This window comes from Delphinus delphis, chromosome 9 (genome assembly GCF_949987515.2).
Source record: "Delphinus delphis chromosome 9, mDelDel1.2, whole genome shotgun sequence".
NCBI lineage: Eukaryota > Metazoa > Chordata > Mammalia > Artiodactyla > Delphinidae > Delphinus > Delphinus delphis.
Window position 1 is genome coordinate 79,495,611 of NC_082691.1, and position 16,519 is coordinate 79,512,129.

Genomic DNA, 16,519 nt, shown 5'->3' on the forward strand with positions numbered 1-16,519 from the left:
ATAAACTTAACCAAAGAAGTAAAAAACATACTTTGAAAACTACAAAACATTGTTGAAAGAAATTAAAGATTTAGATACACGGAAAGATATCCCACATTCCTGGGTAGGAAGACTTAATATTGTTAAGTGGGCAATACTCTCCAAACTGACCCCAGATTCAATACAATTCCTATCAGAATCCAAGCTGGTGATATTTACAAAATTTTTGCAGAAACTGACAAAGTGAACCTAAAATTCATATGGAAAACCAGAATAGCCAAAATAATCTTGAAAAAGAACATATTTGGAAGACTCACACACCTGATCTTAAAACTCAATACAAAGCAATGGTAATCAAGATAATGTGGTACTAGCATAAGGACAGACATATAGATATATCAATGAAATGAAACTGACAGTCCATAAATAAACCCACGTATCTATCGTCAAATGATTTTCCAAAGGGTACCAGGAACATTTAACGGACCAGGAGTAGTTTCTTCAATAAATGGTGTTGGGACAACTGGACTGTCATACACAAAAGAAGGAAGTTTCACCCTACATCATACCATGTACAAAAATTAAAATGGGTCAATCACCCAAATGTAAGGGCTGAAATTATGACAGTGTTAGGAGAAAACACAGGGGTAAATCTTTGTGACCTTGGATTTGGCCCTGGATTCTTAGATATGACACCAAAAGCACAGCAACAAACAAAAACTAGGTAAACTGGACTTAAAGTTGTAAAACTTCGTGCTTCAAAAGACAGTACCAATAAAGTGAAAAGATAATATACAGAATGGAAGAAAACATGTGCAAATCATATATATGATAAGGGTCTAGTATCTAGAATATATAAATAGTTCTTTCAACTTAACAACCAAAAGGCAAACAACTCAAAAAATAGGCAAAAAACTTGAATAGACATTTCTTTCTCTAAAGAAGCTGTATGAATGGCTACTACAGCATATGAAAAGATGATCAACATCATTAGCCATTAGAGGAGAGCAAATCAAAACCACAAGATACCACTTTACTCTTACTAGGATGGCTATATATTTTTAAAAGTCAAACAACAAGCACTGATGAGAATATGAAGAAATTTAACTCTTATACATTGCTGGTGGGAAAATAAAATGGTGCATTGTGAAAAAGCATTTTGATAGATTATCAAAAAGCTGAACACAGAATGACCGTATCATTCAGCAATTTCACTCCTAGTTGTATACCCAAAACAACTGAAAACAGGTACTCAGATGGGTATTTGTATACCAGCCCTAACTGCAGCATCATTCACAGTAGCCAAAAGGTAGAAACCACCCAAGTCTCATTAGCCTAGATGAATAAACAAAACGTGGTATATACATACAATGGAATATCATTCAGCCACAAAAAGGCGTGAAGTCCTGACACATGCCACAAGATGGACGAACCTTGAAAATATGCTAAGTGAAAGAAGCCAGTCACCAAAGAGCACATATTATTGTTATATATGATTCCTTTTATATGGAATGTCCCCAAAAGGCAAATCCATAGACACAGAAAGTCAATTAGTAGTTGCTTAAGGCTGAGGTGATTTGAGGCTGATACGTAAAAGGTAAAGAGTTTCTCTCTGAGGTGATGACTATGTTCTAAAATTGACGATGGTTGCATAATACTGTGATTATACTAAACCAGCTAATTTTTAAAACAGACACCAAACCCCTCCCTTGACTCCATATGCCTTGCTAGAAATGGTCCCAGTTTCTCTGTCTCACACAGCCTCCTCTTGAGAGGTTTTAACCTCTTAAAGAGCTGTTTATCCTCATTATTTTCACTTCACCATGAATTAGTAAATTCTGACTGAGTACCTACGAGGTGCTAAGACGTAAGATCAATAGGACAAGAGCTCTGTCCAAAAGGACAGAGGAAGGGAAACAGTACAAGATACACAGATGAGGAACCCATTAATCTAAAAATTATCAAGTGATGAGCCAGAAAATACCCCCTTAGCATTGCGTTGTCTAAAGGAAGGGGCTGTTCTCAGCAAGTGATGTTTAAGTTTCTCAGTACTAAGGATCCAGCTATAAAAAAGGTAAGGGACAGAGCAACTGCAGGCAGAGGGAAAAGCAAGTGCAATGATGAGAGAAGGCTGAGAGGAACTTCATGAGGTCCAGGGAGGCAGAACAGTAACTGACCGGAGGAACAGAGAGACAAGGTGAGGTCCCAGAGGTAATGAGAGGCTGGTCAGGGGAGACCTGTAGGGCTTTGTAAGGCAGAGTGAGAAGTTTCAGTTTGTTTCTTCTCAATCCCATAATATTTTGTGCACATCTGTCCTGTTACACTTAATTCTCTGTATACCTCCTTAGACTTTGCCCCAAAGAAAATCAAAGTTTCTCGTTCATCTCTATCTAGCCAGTGCTCAGCCAGAATCTCAGAGGTTGAGGTTTCCTGAATGAAGAATCCACATATTGACACCGTTATAAGGCAAAAATCCTAAGGCCTGTAAGAAATTCTAAATAAAGTTTAAATGGAAGAAAAAGTGTTATCGAAAGGCAATGTGCAAATGAAGGCCAGGCAATTTTCATTTAAATTCCCCTGGCCCACGTGGTTATTTCTACCAGAGACTGTGATGTTTCCCACGTTTGAATCAGTTAAAAAGAACATCTTCCAAACTTAAACTCACTCCCAGAATCTGAAACATAAAACTGCCAGCAAAGAACAGCTTTAGCATCTCTAGTTACTGCACGGTAGTCATTAACCGGTTCTCTAACTCAAGCCTACTCGCTAAAGTATCCCAAGATGTTGTCTAGTATCTACCTCAGCACCACCACAGAGCTATAATACACAGAAATGGAAAAGCTATAGATTACATTTCTAGTAACTGAAATAGGATCAAGCACTGCCTTTTAAATAACACATGATAAAAACACATGCATTCCTTACAAGTGACTTACAAACATTTAATTGCCTAATAATTAGCTTCACATTTGCATGTTGGATTTTCTGTTTGTGCTACACAGGGATTCTGCATAGCTCTAATTATAGCCTCATTATCCAGAAAGGCACACACTGATTCTAACACAGTTGAGACAAAGCTAGCCAAATAACAGTTTCAGAGTGTAAAACCATACGACTCTTCAAAGAGCTAAAGCACATTTCTTCAAGAGGGAAGAAAGGCTTCCCTGGTGGCGCAGTGGTTGAGAGTCCGCCTGCCGATGCAGGGGACATGGGTTCGTGCCCCGGTCCGGGAAGATCCCACATGTCACGGAGCGGCTGGGCCCGTGAGCCATGGCCGCTGAGCCTGCGCATCCAGAGCCTGTGCTCCGCAACGGGAGAGGCCACAACAGTGAGAGGCCCGCGTACCGCAAAAAAACAAAAAAAAAGAGGGAAGAAAAACACATTTTTTTCAGCTGGCTTACTGTGGCCTTGAGGCTTCGGCCTGGTCTGTCTGCAGTTTTTCTCCTCCTTCCACTTCCATTGTACAGTAAACAATTCGATTGGGAGCGACTGACTTCAAACCTTCCACTTCCATTATGACAATCTAAGGATAAGAAAAACGTTTCACTGATTCGTCAAGCTGACAACACTTAGCAATAGAGACGGCAGTATGAACTACATATGATTAGGAAGACCAACTGATAACATTATCTGGCAATATCATGGTATTTTATCTTCTTTATAATCCACCTTTATTCATGGAAGGCAAGTAACATTTTGAGAAAGTCTGGTATCTGAAGACGCATCTCCTGCCAGTTATGAGAGATTCAAGTCTCTAAATATGAGCCACAATGAAGTAAGTGAGATATAAACTCAGAGCCTGAAAAGAAATTATGGCAGGTCTGCATGAGGCAAAGCAGAATTATTAATGAAAATTCAGTGCATGTGTTAAAAGGATTCAGGTTGAATTCCACATAAGGCGACTAGTAGACACTGTCACCATCACACCAATTCATTGATATCAATACATGACGTCAGAAAATTTCTATGTTCACTTATTTTATATGACTACTAGCATTTATAAAAGAATTTTCTTCATAGCTACTGTTTACCTTATGAAAAGATGGAAAATATAACTTGGCAATGAATATCTTACTATTAACTTGACAAGGAAAACAATTTTCCCCATCCATTAAAGGTATATACCAATTTGATGTAGTCTACTGGAAAAGGGTGGAAAGACTGATATTACCTTATATATTTGTAACTCCTGGGGGAAAGGGAAACATAGTTTTCAAGTGTGCTTTTTATGTCTGTATAAAAGACTACCAATCTTAAAATACTGTAACCTAACATTCTTACTGGATGTACACATAAAATATAACTATTACTAAATATCATTTATAATAGTTTTTTAAAATCAAAACTTGCATCATTCAGTTTCCTAAATTCTCAAAATTAATAAAATATATTCAATGACCTTTTTATACATGCACATGTATTGATCTCCTGTTGTATATGTATAAACAAGATTAATAGCATCATTCATGCCACGTAGCTACCAAAATATCCACTAAAAAGATGTGTGTCAGGGCTTCCCTGGTGGCGCAGTGGTTGAGAGTCTGCCTGTCGATGCAGGGGACGTGGGTTCATGCCCCAGTCTGGGAAGATTCCACATGCTGCGGAGCGGCTGGGCTTGTGAGCCATGGCCGCTGAGCCTGCACGTCCGGGGCCTGCGCATCCGGAGCCTGTGCTCCGCAACGGGAGAGGCCACAACAGTGAGAGGCCCGCATACCGCAAAAACAAAACAAAACAAAACAAAAAAAAAGATGTGTGTCATTTATTGATCTTTTAATACATTATGAAAATCATTACACTCTTCATAGAGTTCTGATATGAAAGTTCAGGCAAAAAGCCTCAAAGGAACAAACCATCTTAAAAGAAGTTTTCTTCCTTTCAGTTCTGGTACAACAGCTTTTTTTTTGTAAATACAAATGTCTATTATTTTTGTTGCATTTTTTCATAAAAACATATGGGAAACTGATCACCAAAAAATACGGGTCAAATTCAGAACCATTTTCCTCCCCCAATCAAGGCTTTTGTCATTTTGTCACACTGAAACGCATACCAACATATGAATTAAAATGAAGACAACTGAAAACAGACTATGAGAATTGATAATAGTAACACTTTTCACAGTCGCTCTAATACTCAAGGAAGTTTAGATGAAGTACTAAACATGAAGCAGAATTGAGTACACAAGATAAATCTAGAAATCCTGATGGCACTGTTTCCTATATGGGAATATGACTGTCCTGCATCTCTTTCTGTAGCGTGTTTAATAGCCAAAGTGCAAGAGAGAAGAAAGGAAGCATCTGCTTAACACTATTTCTGTCACCTCTACTACAAAGCTACTATAAACAGGACCTCCTAAAACATACGAGTTGTGAAACAGTTTTCTGTCCCTCAAAACAATGCTCCCGTCTGTTCCGGGAATGTTCTATCCTGCAGAATTGCCACTTTCAAAAGACGTAACTTCTGTTATGAATCCACACATATAAGTAAATAAAACACAGTTCTACAGATCTGACTTCCAAAAGGAATTTGAAACGTGCAGCTAGTCTCAATCATTAATGATAAAGGCAGCTAAGAATTCCATGGACCATCAACTAACCTAAGTTATCTTAGGCAACTGTTTCAACCAATTGCCAGTAAAACTTGATAATGAAACTACAGAAAATAAAGCTGATCCGTGTTCTGCCTTTTCTTCCCAGATCTCTGGATAACTGACGTGATCGGGATAAAACAAAGTTATCCTAGAAGCATAAAGAAGGGAGGCATGTACAAAATATGAAACCAGATAACACGCTTCTGAATAATGCACTGTCCGCCCACAGAGTTACATGGCACTCAGGCATGTGCGGGTTGTGATTAAGGCAGCTGACCAGTATGGTGAATAGGGGGACCACACACGTACCTGCAAACACAGAGGAGGTCACAGGGTCTGCCGGCCCTAAAACACTCAGTGTGAACATCAACTATATTCATGCCACTGACACCATTCCCCTTACAACAGACTCATAACTTCATGGACGAACGTTTTCCTAACCTTACTTGAATATTAAATTGTAACAGACCGTTGTTTGGCTTAGTGTTTTGTGAGTTAGCTTGTCTCTTGCTTTATAAGTCTCTCTGAAGGCTTCATAAATGAAGAGACATAAGAGTAATCTTGTGAGGCTAACTGCTGTGTTTTGATACCATCAAAGTTCCCAATTCAATAAACAATTATTGAGTCAACGGTTTTAGGCTGTTGGCACTGTTTTAGGCTCCTGGGATACCTCAGTAAACAAAAAAGAAAAAAAAAAGACTTTAACTTCCTAAAGCTTACATTCTAGTAAAGAAAGCCAGATAATGAATAATAAATATAATAAATAACTGATTTATATGTTAGGTGGTGTGGTGCAAGAAGGGAGGAGTGGGTAGAAATTTTAAAGAAATGATAAAATTTTTAGCAGTGTTTCAAATCTGCACTTATTCCTTTGACTCAGACTTCAGTTCCTAGAAAAACTCCTTCTCCACTGGGCCAGCTCTAAGCCTGACGGATGAAATGTGAAACTCTTAAAATGGATTAACTGCTTGCCCTTCAGAGTTGTCTTAGGCTGAAATCTGGTGTCTGATGAGCGAGGCCTGGATAATGGGCGAGAGATAATTATTCAATTTAGCTAGGCTGAGGTCAGAGGCCTTGGGGCTGGAGGAGGTACCTGGTCCATTCCCTCAGGTGTCCCATAGACAAGCACTGTGTAGTCTGCCCTGAAAGAGACTTCATTTTGTTGTGAGACACAACTCCTCTGTAAAATACTGTAGGCAACATGGAACAGATCTGTACTATGCCATGATAGGAAAATATCTGCCTCATATAGACCTAGTAACAGAGGATGTCAAAACGATTGTAAAAATATGGAAGCTTCTCAGACCATGGCAAAATGAAGTTTTAACTCATTTCATCCTCCTAACACCCTTTTATTGCTAACTGAACAACCCTGTTTAACATACTGGCAATGAAGCACAGAATAACAATTCATAGTTTCACAAAAAAACTAACTCATGGGGCTTCCCTGGTGGCGCAGTGGTTGAGAGTCCGCCTGCCGATGCAGGGGATGCGGGTTCGTGCCCTGGTCCAGGAAGATCCCACATGCCGCGGAGCAGCTGGGCCCGTGAGCCATGGCCGCTGAGCCTGCGCGTCCGGAGCCTGTGCTCCGCAACGGGAGAGGCCACAACAGTAAGAGGCCCGCGTATGGCAAAAAAAAAAAAAAGAAAGAAACTAACTCATGAGCATAATTTTGTTTTCAAAAGGGAAAGACAATTCATAAAAGCTAATTACTTAACAATGGTGTAAGATTTTTAAACAATAGAGAAAAGAGAAAGTGTTTTGAACTGTTTTCAGTTTTGCATGCTTATAGAGATAATGGTAGGTTCAAACATTACACAAATCATTTGCTTTCCAAATTATTTTTTATTATTAATGAATTTAAATGCCAAACTCTTGTTAGAAAAAGTTAGACTGTAATTAAAGAATTGACTTTGTTTTGTATAAAACCTTAAGAAAAAAAGAGTTGGCAGTTTTCATTTTAGTTGGCAGGAAACCTGACGCAGGAATGATTGGGAAATTCTACACCTGAGATACTATGTAGTTTCAAATTAAACATCCTGAGGTTATGAGGTTAAAGAGATTGAGAAGAAACCCAGGAACAAAGCCACTTGGCAAAGTTATTAGCTAATCCCTGAACTGGGTATGGAGTCAGAAGAAAATCTCCTATTTCTACCCTGACACTGAATTGAATCTATTAGCCTACAAAGAAAATGTTAGCCTGGAAGGGAAGAAAGACAGGCAGTTGTCTTATCCTCAAGCTTGAATTTCTCTTAGAGTTGAACAAGTGGAGGAAAGAACAGAAGCAGACATTTGCTTTTTCTGCCATAAACGAAGCAAGTCAAGTGTAAGAGGCATCAACAAAAAAATCTAAAGCTGTACCTCCTAAGACTCCACATGTTTTGCTTTGTCAACGAGCAACTCAAACAGCAGTACCGGGACCTAGCAGAGAGAGTGCATAACAACGCAAGAGAGGAGTTACAAGCTTGAATTTTTGAGAGGCTAAGAATTTAAGCTGGATAGTGCAAGCGTATGTGCGGGTGTTGGGTATAAACCCATACACATATCCATGGATCAGCCCATATACAGAGTTTAGCAGTGAGGAAATGCCATCATGAAAAATATCCACAGGGAGCAGTAGGGGTCAGTGATCAATGTCTGTGGTTTCCAGTGATCTGTATAAAAGGGATGAAACTCTGAAGTCTTGGAGAACACAATTTAAATGCACAACATTTATTCTCGTTTCTTTTTTTTTTTTTTTTTTTTTTTGCGGTATGCGGGCCTCTCACTGTTGTGGCCTCTCCCGTTGCGGAGCACAGGCTCCAGACGTGCAGGCTCAGTGGCCATGGCTCAGGAGCCCAGCCGCTCCACGGCATGTGGGATCTTCCCGGACAAGGGCACGAACCCGCGTCCCCTGCATCGGCAGGCGGACTCTCAACCACTGCGCCACCAGGGAAGCCCTATTCTCATTTCTTTTTAATGATATTTACTGTACCTGTAATGAAACGGCAAATCCTAGAAAGGAAGAAGTCTTTACTTCTCATCATCTATAGTACCAATACTGTACACTACAGCTGGTTTATGCGATTTGATTCTAGAAAGATGATCTCGTAGTTAAAGCAGATTAAAAACAAGAATAACCAAAAGCTTGAAAGGAGTTTCCAAATTACAGAGAATTCAATTATGTGTTTAAATCCTATTTCCACTCAAGCGTGTTTCAGTGCTTACTCTACCAATAAATTTCCACCAGCCTAGGTGGCGCCAAGAACACTTGCCTCAAAACTTGTATTATTTTATTATTTAACCCTAACACCACTGTTACGTTTAAAGGACAATTTGCGTTAATTTGCATTCACTCTCTGATTGTCTAGCAAATGAAGAATAATTTAACTTCTTCAAAATATATTACATTGCTTTAAATTTGAAACGTTACCACCAAGGTCAGCGGAAATGACCCTGTAGCCTCATTTACACTGCCGGAAGCAAACACGGGATAAAGCCACTTACCTCTAAGGTGAATGACAGCACCACGTCGGACTTTGACAGCTGAATCTCATTCTCATCTCCTATGTCCAAAAAGGCAGAATTCTGCGAACGTTTTAATTTTTGTAATTTAAATTCTGGACCACCTTTCGAAACTGGAAGACTCTCCAAATTGGCCATTAGCAAATTCACTGAAGACCGCAACTCTTCTATATACATATTCTCCATCTCTTTTGCTATAAATCTGGGGAATTTTCTTTCCTGGAAAATAATTTTTAAAATAATAATGTTACACAAGTCATATTTCAATTTTATCGTAAAAGATTATATGGTGGATATATACTCGACTGTCTTAGAAATTGTGATGCTCAATGATACTTTAGTCTCTAGGCTTTAAAGCCTCAGGCTTTGGCAATTTTGATTATATTTAACTGTACCTTATCTACCTTATGGAGGATCATTATCATAAAAAATGAATCACATGATATACATTTTCAGCTTAACTTTATTTTTGATATGGTATTTATTTAAGGGAAAAACCAACTCTAAAAAACATACATGTAAAAAGTTTTAGTGTATAGATGAATCTTAATTAGCCACTGATATCTTTGAAATACTTGGAACAACTGGTCTATAAGAAGAATGTTCAGTATATACTGCTCTGACTGTTAAGAAACAAACATTTTAACAGTATCTCTCTTTCATACCACTGATGTGTTAGGCATTCAAATTGAAAAACATTTACTATGAAATACAAATATGGCCATACTTCTAAAATTAGTTAACTTTCATGTCATACAAATGTATCAAGATCCCTTATTGCCATAAATTCAGTTTTTTAGTAAAGGTTTAGAAAAAATTAAGTTTAAAGCCTAATGTAAATTTATGATAAAAGCTGTACATGAAAAAGTAGTAATATCAAATTAGGAGATTCAATTTTCTTCCCAAATTACATGAGTGTTGCCATTCAGTCCTCAGACCTCTGCAATCAGACTTCTGTTTCTTTCACTCAGTTAAAAGGACTCCAAGTATTGATACTTAGATATTAACAGCTATTGCCAAATTGCCCTTGGAGAAGGTTATACCCATTTACATTCCCACAAATAGCAAGTGAGGTTTCCTCATACTCTTGGCTCTTTCTTTAACCTGTGACAGCCTGGCACTTAGGTCTTCTCTCTGAAAGGTAGAGGGTATACAGCTTTATGATGGGAAACGCGATGTAATGTAATGACAGCGGTATAAAACTGGCTGGGGGATGACAGCCTCAAGCTGCCATCATTCAAATGAATGACTGCCTAATGTTCCAGAAAAATCAATGCCTTTACTACTGTCTCCTTTGGCATCATTCAAACTGTTACCTAAGAAATCCCCATCTCCAGGGTGAATGGAATACATCCACAATGCATTCATCAACCTGCCCCTGGTCTGACTCACTTGCACCAGTTTGTTCATGGGCTGGAAAGGAGCATCTGGCACCACCTCATGAATCAGTCCCAGAGTCCCGGACCACCTGTTTTCCTTTTCCCCCAATATAATCTTGACATATTTCTTTTAAAATAATTTACATATAATCAATGTTAAAATTGCGTATTTATATCACAGAGAGATTAAATATCTACATCCATAATAAACTTTCCCAAGGAAGATTCTTAAGTATCCTTTTAATATTCCTCTATAGCTTGAAGCAACATTCCCACACAGTAAGTTTGCATCCTCAGGAAAAACACATAACTACTCAGTTATATAATAACTTGGATTCCTTTGGGGATGCAGGGAATAATGTTTTGGATAGTTTTTCAATACATGCAAAAGAGGAAAAAGATAAAATAAAGCATAAAAACATTTTTACATTTGTGGACTAATTTTAAAAGCTGTCATAAAAAGCATCCAAAACTCAGATATAAGGCAAAAAGGTGAGGGAACAGGTCCTTCCAATGTCATATGTGAGCAAAGGCCATCCAAGGACCGACCATGTGGGGGAAATGTACCTAGTTCAATTTACTGTTTACATTGATTAAAGATCCTGTTTACAAGTGAAGTCACACGTTACTTTGTAGAATTTTGTGTGGTAAAGATATAAATAATGTGTGTCTGGTGACTAAGATAATCCAATGGTTATAGTTTAAATCCCTGTTAGAAATTAACCACTGTTTTTTTTTAACCACTTTTATATCTAATACTTGAATCTTATTTTAACTTTGCCTAAAAACACCTACTTTTCAAATGCCCTTCAGACTAGTTTTAACATCTAACTAGTATGCTCATTAATTATACACTGAGTACAATCATTATTGTTTGTTCATTTTATATTCATGTAACAGTCACAGTTTTGCCTTTCAGAAACATTTTAGCAAAGCAAAAGGCAAATATATCACATGTTTGAAAGTTTGGATGTACCAGTTATTTTCTCCAAATTTTTAAGGTGTTTTTTAATGGAAAACTTAGCATTAGCACATGAAAAAAAAATCTATTCTTACTTAGCTTTCATTAAAAACACTTCAGTCATTATCATTTTTCAAAGAACAGACTGGCAGGAATCACCCAAATTGACTGTTTCATCAGCATTTTCAAACTTTTCAGGAAATAGACTATACTAGATTTTCTTTTTCTCTCTGGGGAAAAAACCCCAACAACTCTCTTTTAAAGCTTTGAGGTTTGTCGATAATATTTCATAAATTTTATTTAGCCTGCTTATGTTGCCTCTTTCTTGGAAACAAAAACAACTGTACAACTAATGTACATATTAAATTTGATCTTTTAAATTAGAACAGCATCAGAAATAGGGTTATTCTGTAGTTTACCTGTGAGTTGTTCCTATAAACCACAGTTTCAACGTTCTAATTTAGTCCTCTGTACAGCTTAGCCCATTAGCAGCCCTAACGCACTATATACATTAAAAAAAAATTTGCTCCATAAAATTTCCATTATTCAACTTTAGTCACTGTAAGAGTTCTTAACTTTCCAGTAGATGAAGCATGGACCAGAGTGGTAGGATGAACGCAGTGACAACTGTCAGATCGTGGAAATACTTTGAAGATAGATAGAAATGGATTTCCTGATAAATTTGGCATGAGGAAAAAAGGAGGCAAAGATGATTCCAAGTTTCTGACCCTGATGTACTAGAAAGACAGTACTGCCAAGAACTGGCCTACCCTGACCACTTGACTGGAAATTTTCAACACTCTCCTTCCCTCCCACATTCCCGATTCTACCTTCTCTGCTTTATTTTCTAAGTAGCAAATGTTCACCTTCCATAATTCAGTTACAGTAATTACTGTAAGTCTCTCCCAAATAAAATGTAAGCTCCCTGAGGGCATGGCAGGAATATTTTTGTCTGGTTTTATCCTAAGAGAACTACATTTGTCTGGATGTATCTCAAGTGCCTAAAATAGTGCCTGGTTATCTTAACAGGTGTTCAAGAAATATTTATTCATTGAATTTATGAATAGTAAAATTCAGGCTCCAAAAGGTTAAATAAGTTGCCTATATCGAGGAAACAGCAATCATGGATCTGGCCCACAGGTCTTTCTGGCCCAGTCCAGTCATATTTTTTTCTCCTACTACTTCCTAATTATGCCTTGGCTAAAATATTAAAGTCAATATTTACATCCCTTGAAACAGACTTCTGCCCTGTGGCTTCAGTGTTATTATACTGTGTTGTAAAGCATGACAGGTGCTACTAATAGTTGACTGCAAACTATAAACTATGAATAAACCACACTTCTGGATTTATGAGACTGAAGAGGTATCAAGGCCTAAGAGAGCAAACCTAAGCTCTGGAGTCCAAAGACCAGCGTTTGAGGTCTTTTGATTTGTTAAGTAATCTTCCCTAAACCTCAGTCTCCTTGTCTATAAAATAAATTCATTATATCATCTGCCCTTGTGGATTCACAGGATTATTGTAGAGATCTAAGACAACAAGGTCAGTAAGTTATAATTAGCCTTATATTTTATGAAGGTGGCTTAAATTTGGTGAAACTGAAGTAGAAGGCAATTAAACATGCTCTATCTGCTATGTCAATATATTTACCAAAAGGCATTATATTTTGGGGTGTTTTTTGCTGTTGTTGTTGTTCCAATCCCATCAGTTTCAATTCCTTCCTTCTCCACGCTTTTTCTTTTTTTTTTCCACACACACACACACACACACACACTGTATTTTATTTTTACTGACACCAAGCATTGTAAATGGATGACCACAACAAAAGCAACAATGATTGTAATTATCAAGCATGAAACACACTCATACTATGTCATAATATTGACATTCAGTCCAGGAATCCTCCACTGTAACAGCTCCTTTACTTTAAGTGAAAATTGATTTGTATATTTTTTGCCTCTGAGTCCTTGTGGGATTTTTTTTTTTTAATTCGAACAGAAAGTCACAAAAATTATAATCATCCTCATCAGTTCACTCAGTCCCATGTAATTTTTTTTATCTTGATCTTTTGTTAGCACTTTTATGAATTCATCAGTTTTCCATTAGAGTTCTGAAAATGCTTATTCATTCAGTTCAGCAGTATAGTCAGTTCCCAGACACCTGTCTCCACGCTTTTTCTACTTTATCAGCACTTCTGATGAAATCATCAAGGTCCCCGCAAAGAGAAGCTGCTGTATGTGCATCACTGACCCTGCTCCTCTCACTCAGTCCAGAGGTTACACACACACCACACATCCTCTTCCACAGACATGAGCTCGGGGACACACCCAAGGCTTTCCATCCTGTTCTGTAACCCTCTAGAAATTCATCTGAACTATCACATATTCAGCCAGACCCTTGAAGAAGTTCAACTTATGACAGTGTGTTCAGCTCAGGTACAATCTAAATACAAGTAGGCAACTGAAAAATGCTGATCACAGGTCCAGAGTCCTGCCCACACTGTCGGGCACATCTCTCTGGATTCTCTCTTAGCCTCAGGGCTTCAAGAAGAGCAGTGCCCTTCCAGACACAGACAGCTTCCAACTCAGGTTAGGATTCTGGGGAATGCATTTCTCTCCCTAAAGCTTCCAAAAGCCTCAAGCTAATACTTGATTCCTAGCCTATGAATTCCACATCTGAATCTCTAGAATGATGTAGTACCTCTCCAGAGGGTGGTAACAAGGTGTGTTGTCTTTTCACTCTCTGCCCTTGGCTTGGTTCTCACAACTTACGGTCATCTCTGTTACCCAATTTCTCTCAATTTTCTATGTATTTCTATTTATATCTATTTCTCAACAACTTGGCTACTTTTAAATTTCATACACATTTAGATAAGCACAGTAATAGTCTTAAAACTTACATGTTCATAAATACATTTTTCTTTGAAAAACACAAAACTTCAATAGTCACATGCAGTATGGGATATATCTCCTTAAAGTGCTGGAAAAGTTCACTATCTTGATTTGGGAGGTAGTTAATACAGGGCATATACACATTCATCAAGCTGTAAACTTAAAATCTGTGCACTTTGCTATATACATGTTATGCCTAAAGTTTTTAAAAAGAAGAAAAATCCCCAACAGAGAGGATTCTTCAGAGAGACAGGACAGAGACAGACACAGAGGGAGGGAGGGAGAGTCTATCAAATACTCACATTTTTCATTTAGCAAAAGGAAAAAAATCTTATTCTCAGATCAACAGCATTATAACCTCAAGTCTATTTTAAGAGACTAAAATTTTATTTTTACCACTGAAGTAAATTAATGCATCAATTTACTAGAGAATGATTTAGACAAAGAGTTCTCAGAATTAAAAAGAAACTCATGGCTTTTGTTTGAAATCTATTTCTGTTCATACGATTGTATAAATAAAAGTAAACAAAATATGGTATTCAATATGCCCTATGAGACTCTGTACTAGAAACTTCAAATTATATTTTTCATCCATTCAAATATTAGTTGACACCACTGTGTGCCAAGCACTGTGCTAGATACTTCGGAATATATTGTATGATTCTGCAGGCAGGATGGTTTTCTCTCATGCACTAAGCATGATTATATTATGCTTAGTGCAGTATTAAAATTCTTCTAAGTCTGGCAGTTTGAGAAATTCAGGCACTGCTTTAAGAATAATCTATAAAAGTTACCACTGAATTTAAACATCTTATATAAGGATGGATATGTAAAATACATAATGTGCTCCATTTTAGATAATATACATTCAGGTACCTGGGTTTAAGAGGTATGCATGGAGATGAGAAAATAAAATTATGCTGGCTTTATCTATACAAAACTCTTTCAGCTCACAGAAATCTAAGTACAGAAAGAAATGTGGTACAGTATATCAAAGTTAACAATTTACCTTTGCCATTTTCTCTGCCAATTGCAAACGACCATCAAGTTCTCTTCTGATCTGGGCTGCTTGTTCATCTGCATTATCCAACTTAAAAATAAAACAGAAATCACACATGCATGATTACTTAATGGCAGTGACCTACAGATTAAAGCAAAGACAAAATGACTCTGAAAAAAACTTTATAAATTCTCTCAACTACCTACTGAGAACACAGAAAGTTGTTTAATTAGATTGACACTCTAATTTCTTGGGCACTTTTCATTGTGGTTTGCTCACAAAAAAGGTAATAAATCTCTAAGGTTAATAGCTCAGCTTACCAAAAAATCTAATTATAATAATTCTTTGCCCAACCTGTCCGCAACAGAGCTAAACCAAGAAGTCCTTGTTTCCTTGAGGATGCATTAAGCTGTCATTAAGTTTATTCAGGCCATCCTTCTGCCTTCATTAAGGTCAGTCCTAAATAGTTCAAAATAGATAAATCTCTTGTTTTGCTCTTTCAAATTCCCAGAATGCATTTCTGGATAGTGAGATACTGAGTAATGTTTCACTTTTTTCCTTGATCTTTCAAAAAATATTTCCTTCATTTTTATAATAAGTTTTTATTTGTGCTAAACTATCAAGGCACTATTTGATTGATTGCTATAACTTTCTACCATTTAGGTCTTCATATGCTCCTCATTTTAGTACCAACAGGCTCATACTGCCAAGAAATCCCTTCACAGACCGGCACCACGTTAGAATTCCATTCTCTTGTTCTAAATTTGATTGAAAGCTTAGCATGCTATCCTCATTTTTATAGATATTTCCATCTACATGGAATATTACTTTAACTTCTCCACTGACATAATCCTTAACTTTTTCTATAACCTCTTTTAACTTTTCCTCATGATTCCTTCTACCTCCCTGTATTAGTTCATTAAGACCTCTTAAATCGAGGCAGTCCTATGGGCCATGCACAGTGTGGGCTGCACTGGGTGGGTTACAGATGTGAACAAGGCCAATGTTTCTCTTTAATTCCTTCCCCTCTCCCACTTCCCTCATTAAGAAGCCTAGACCACACAATACAACCATACTTTAGTAAAAGTCCATCTAACAATTGGATTAGTACTGAGTACAACATTAAACACCCAGAAGAAAAAGATTAACTTGTCCATTTGCTGAAGAACTACAAATTTACCATGTTACATTAAAAAAAAAATAGCCTTAATAAGAAAAAT

General features: G+C 37.4%; 1 protein-coding gene across 7 annotated transcripts in view; it reads right to left on the bottom strand.

Annotated features, from left to right (window-relative positions):
• CADPS2 (calcium dependent secretion activator 2) overlaps positions 1 to 16,519 on the bottom strand; it is a 487,000-nt gene that overhangs the window by 297,688 nt on the left and 172,793 nt on the right. For all 7 annotated transcript variants that reach the window (XM_060020810.1, XM_060020806.1, XM_060020805.1 and 4 more), the window contains 3 exons: positions 15,309 to 15,389; positions 9,053 to 9,289; positions 3,381 to 3,502 (listed from right to left, as the gene is read on the bottom strand). In XM_060020810.1, the coding sequence (XP_059876793.1) occupies positions 3,381 to 3,502; positions 9,053 to 9,289; positions 15,309 to 15,389 (440 nt within the window). The remainder of the gene's footprint in view (positions 1 to 3,380; positions 3,503 to 9,052; positions 9,290 to 15,308; positions 15,390 to 16,519) is intronic.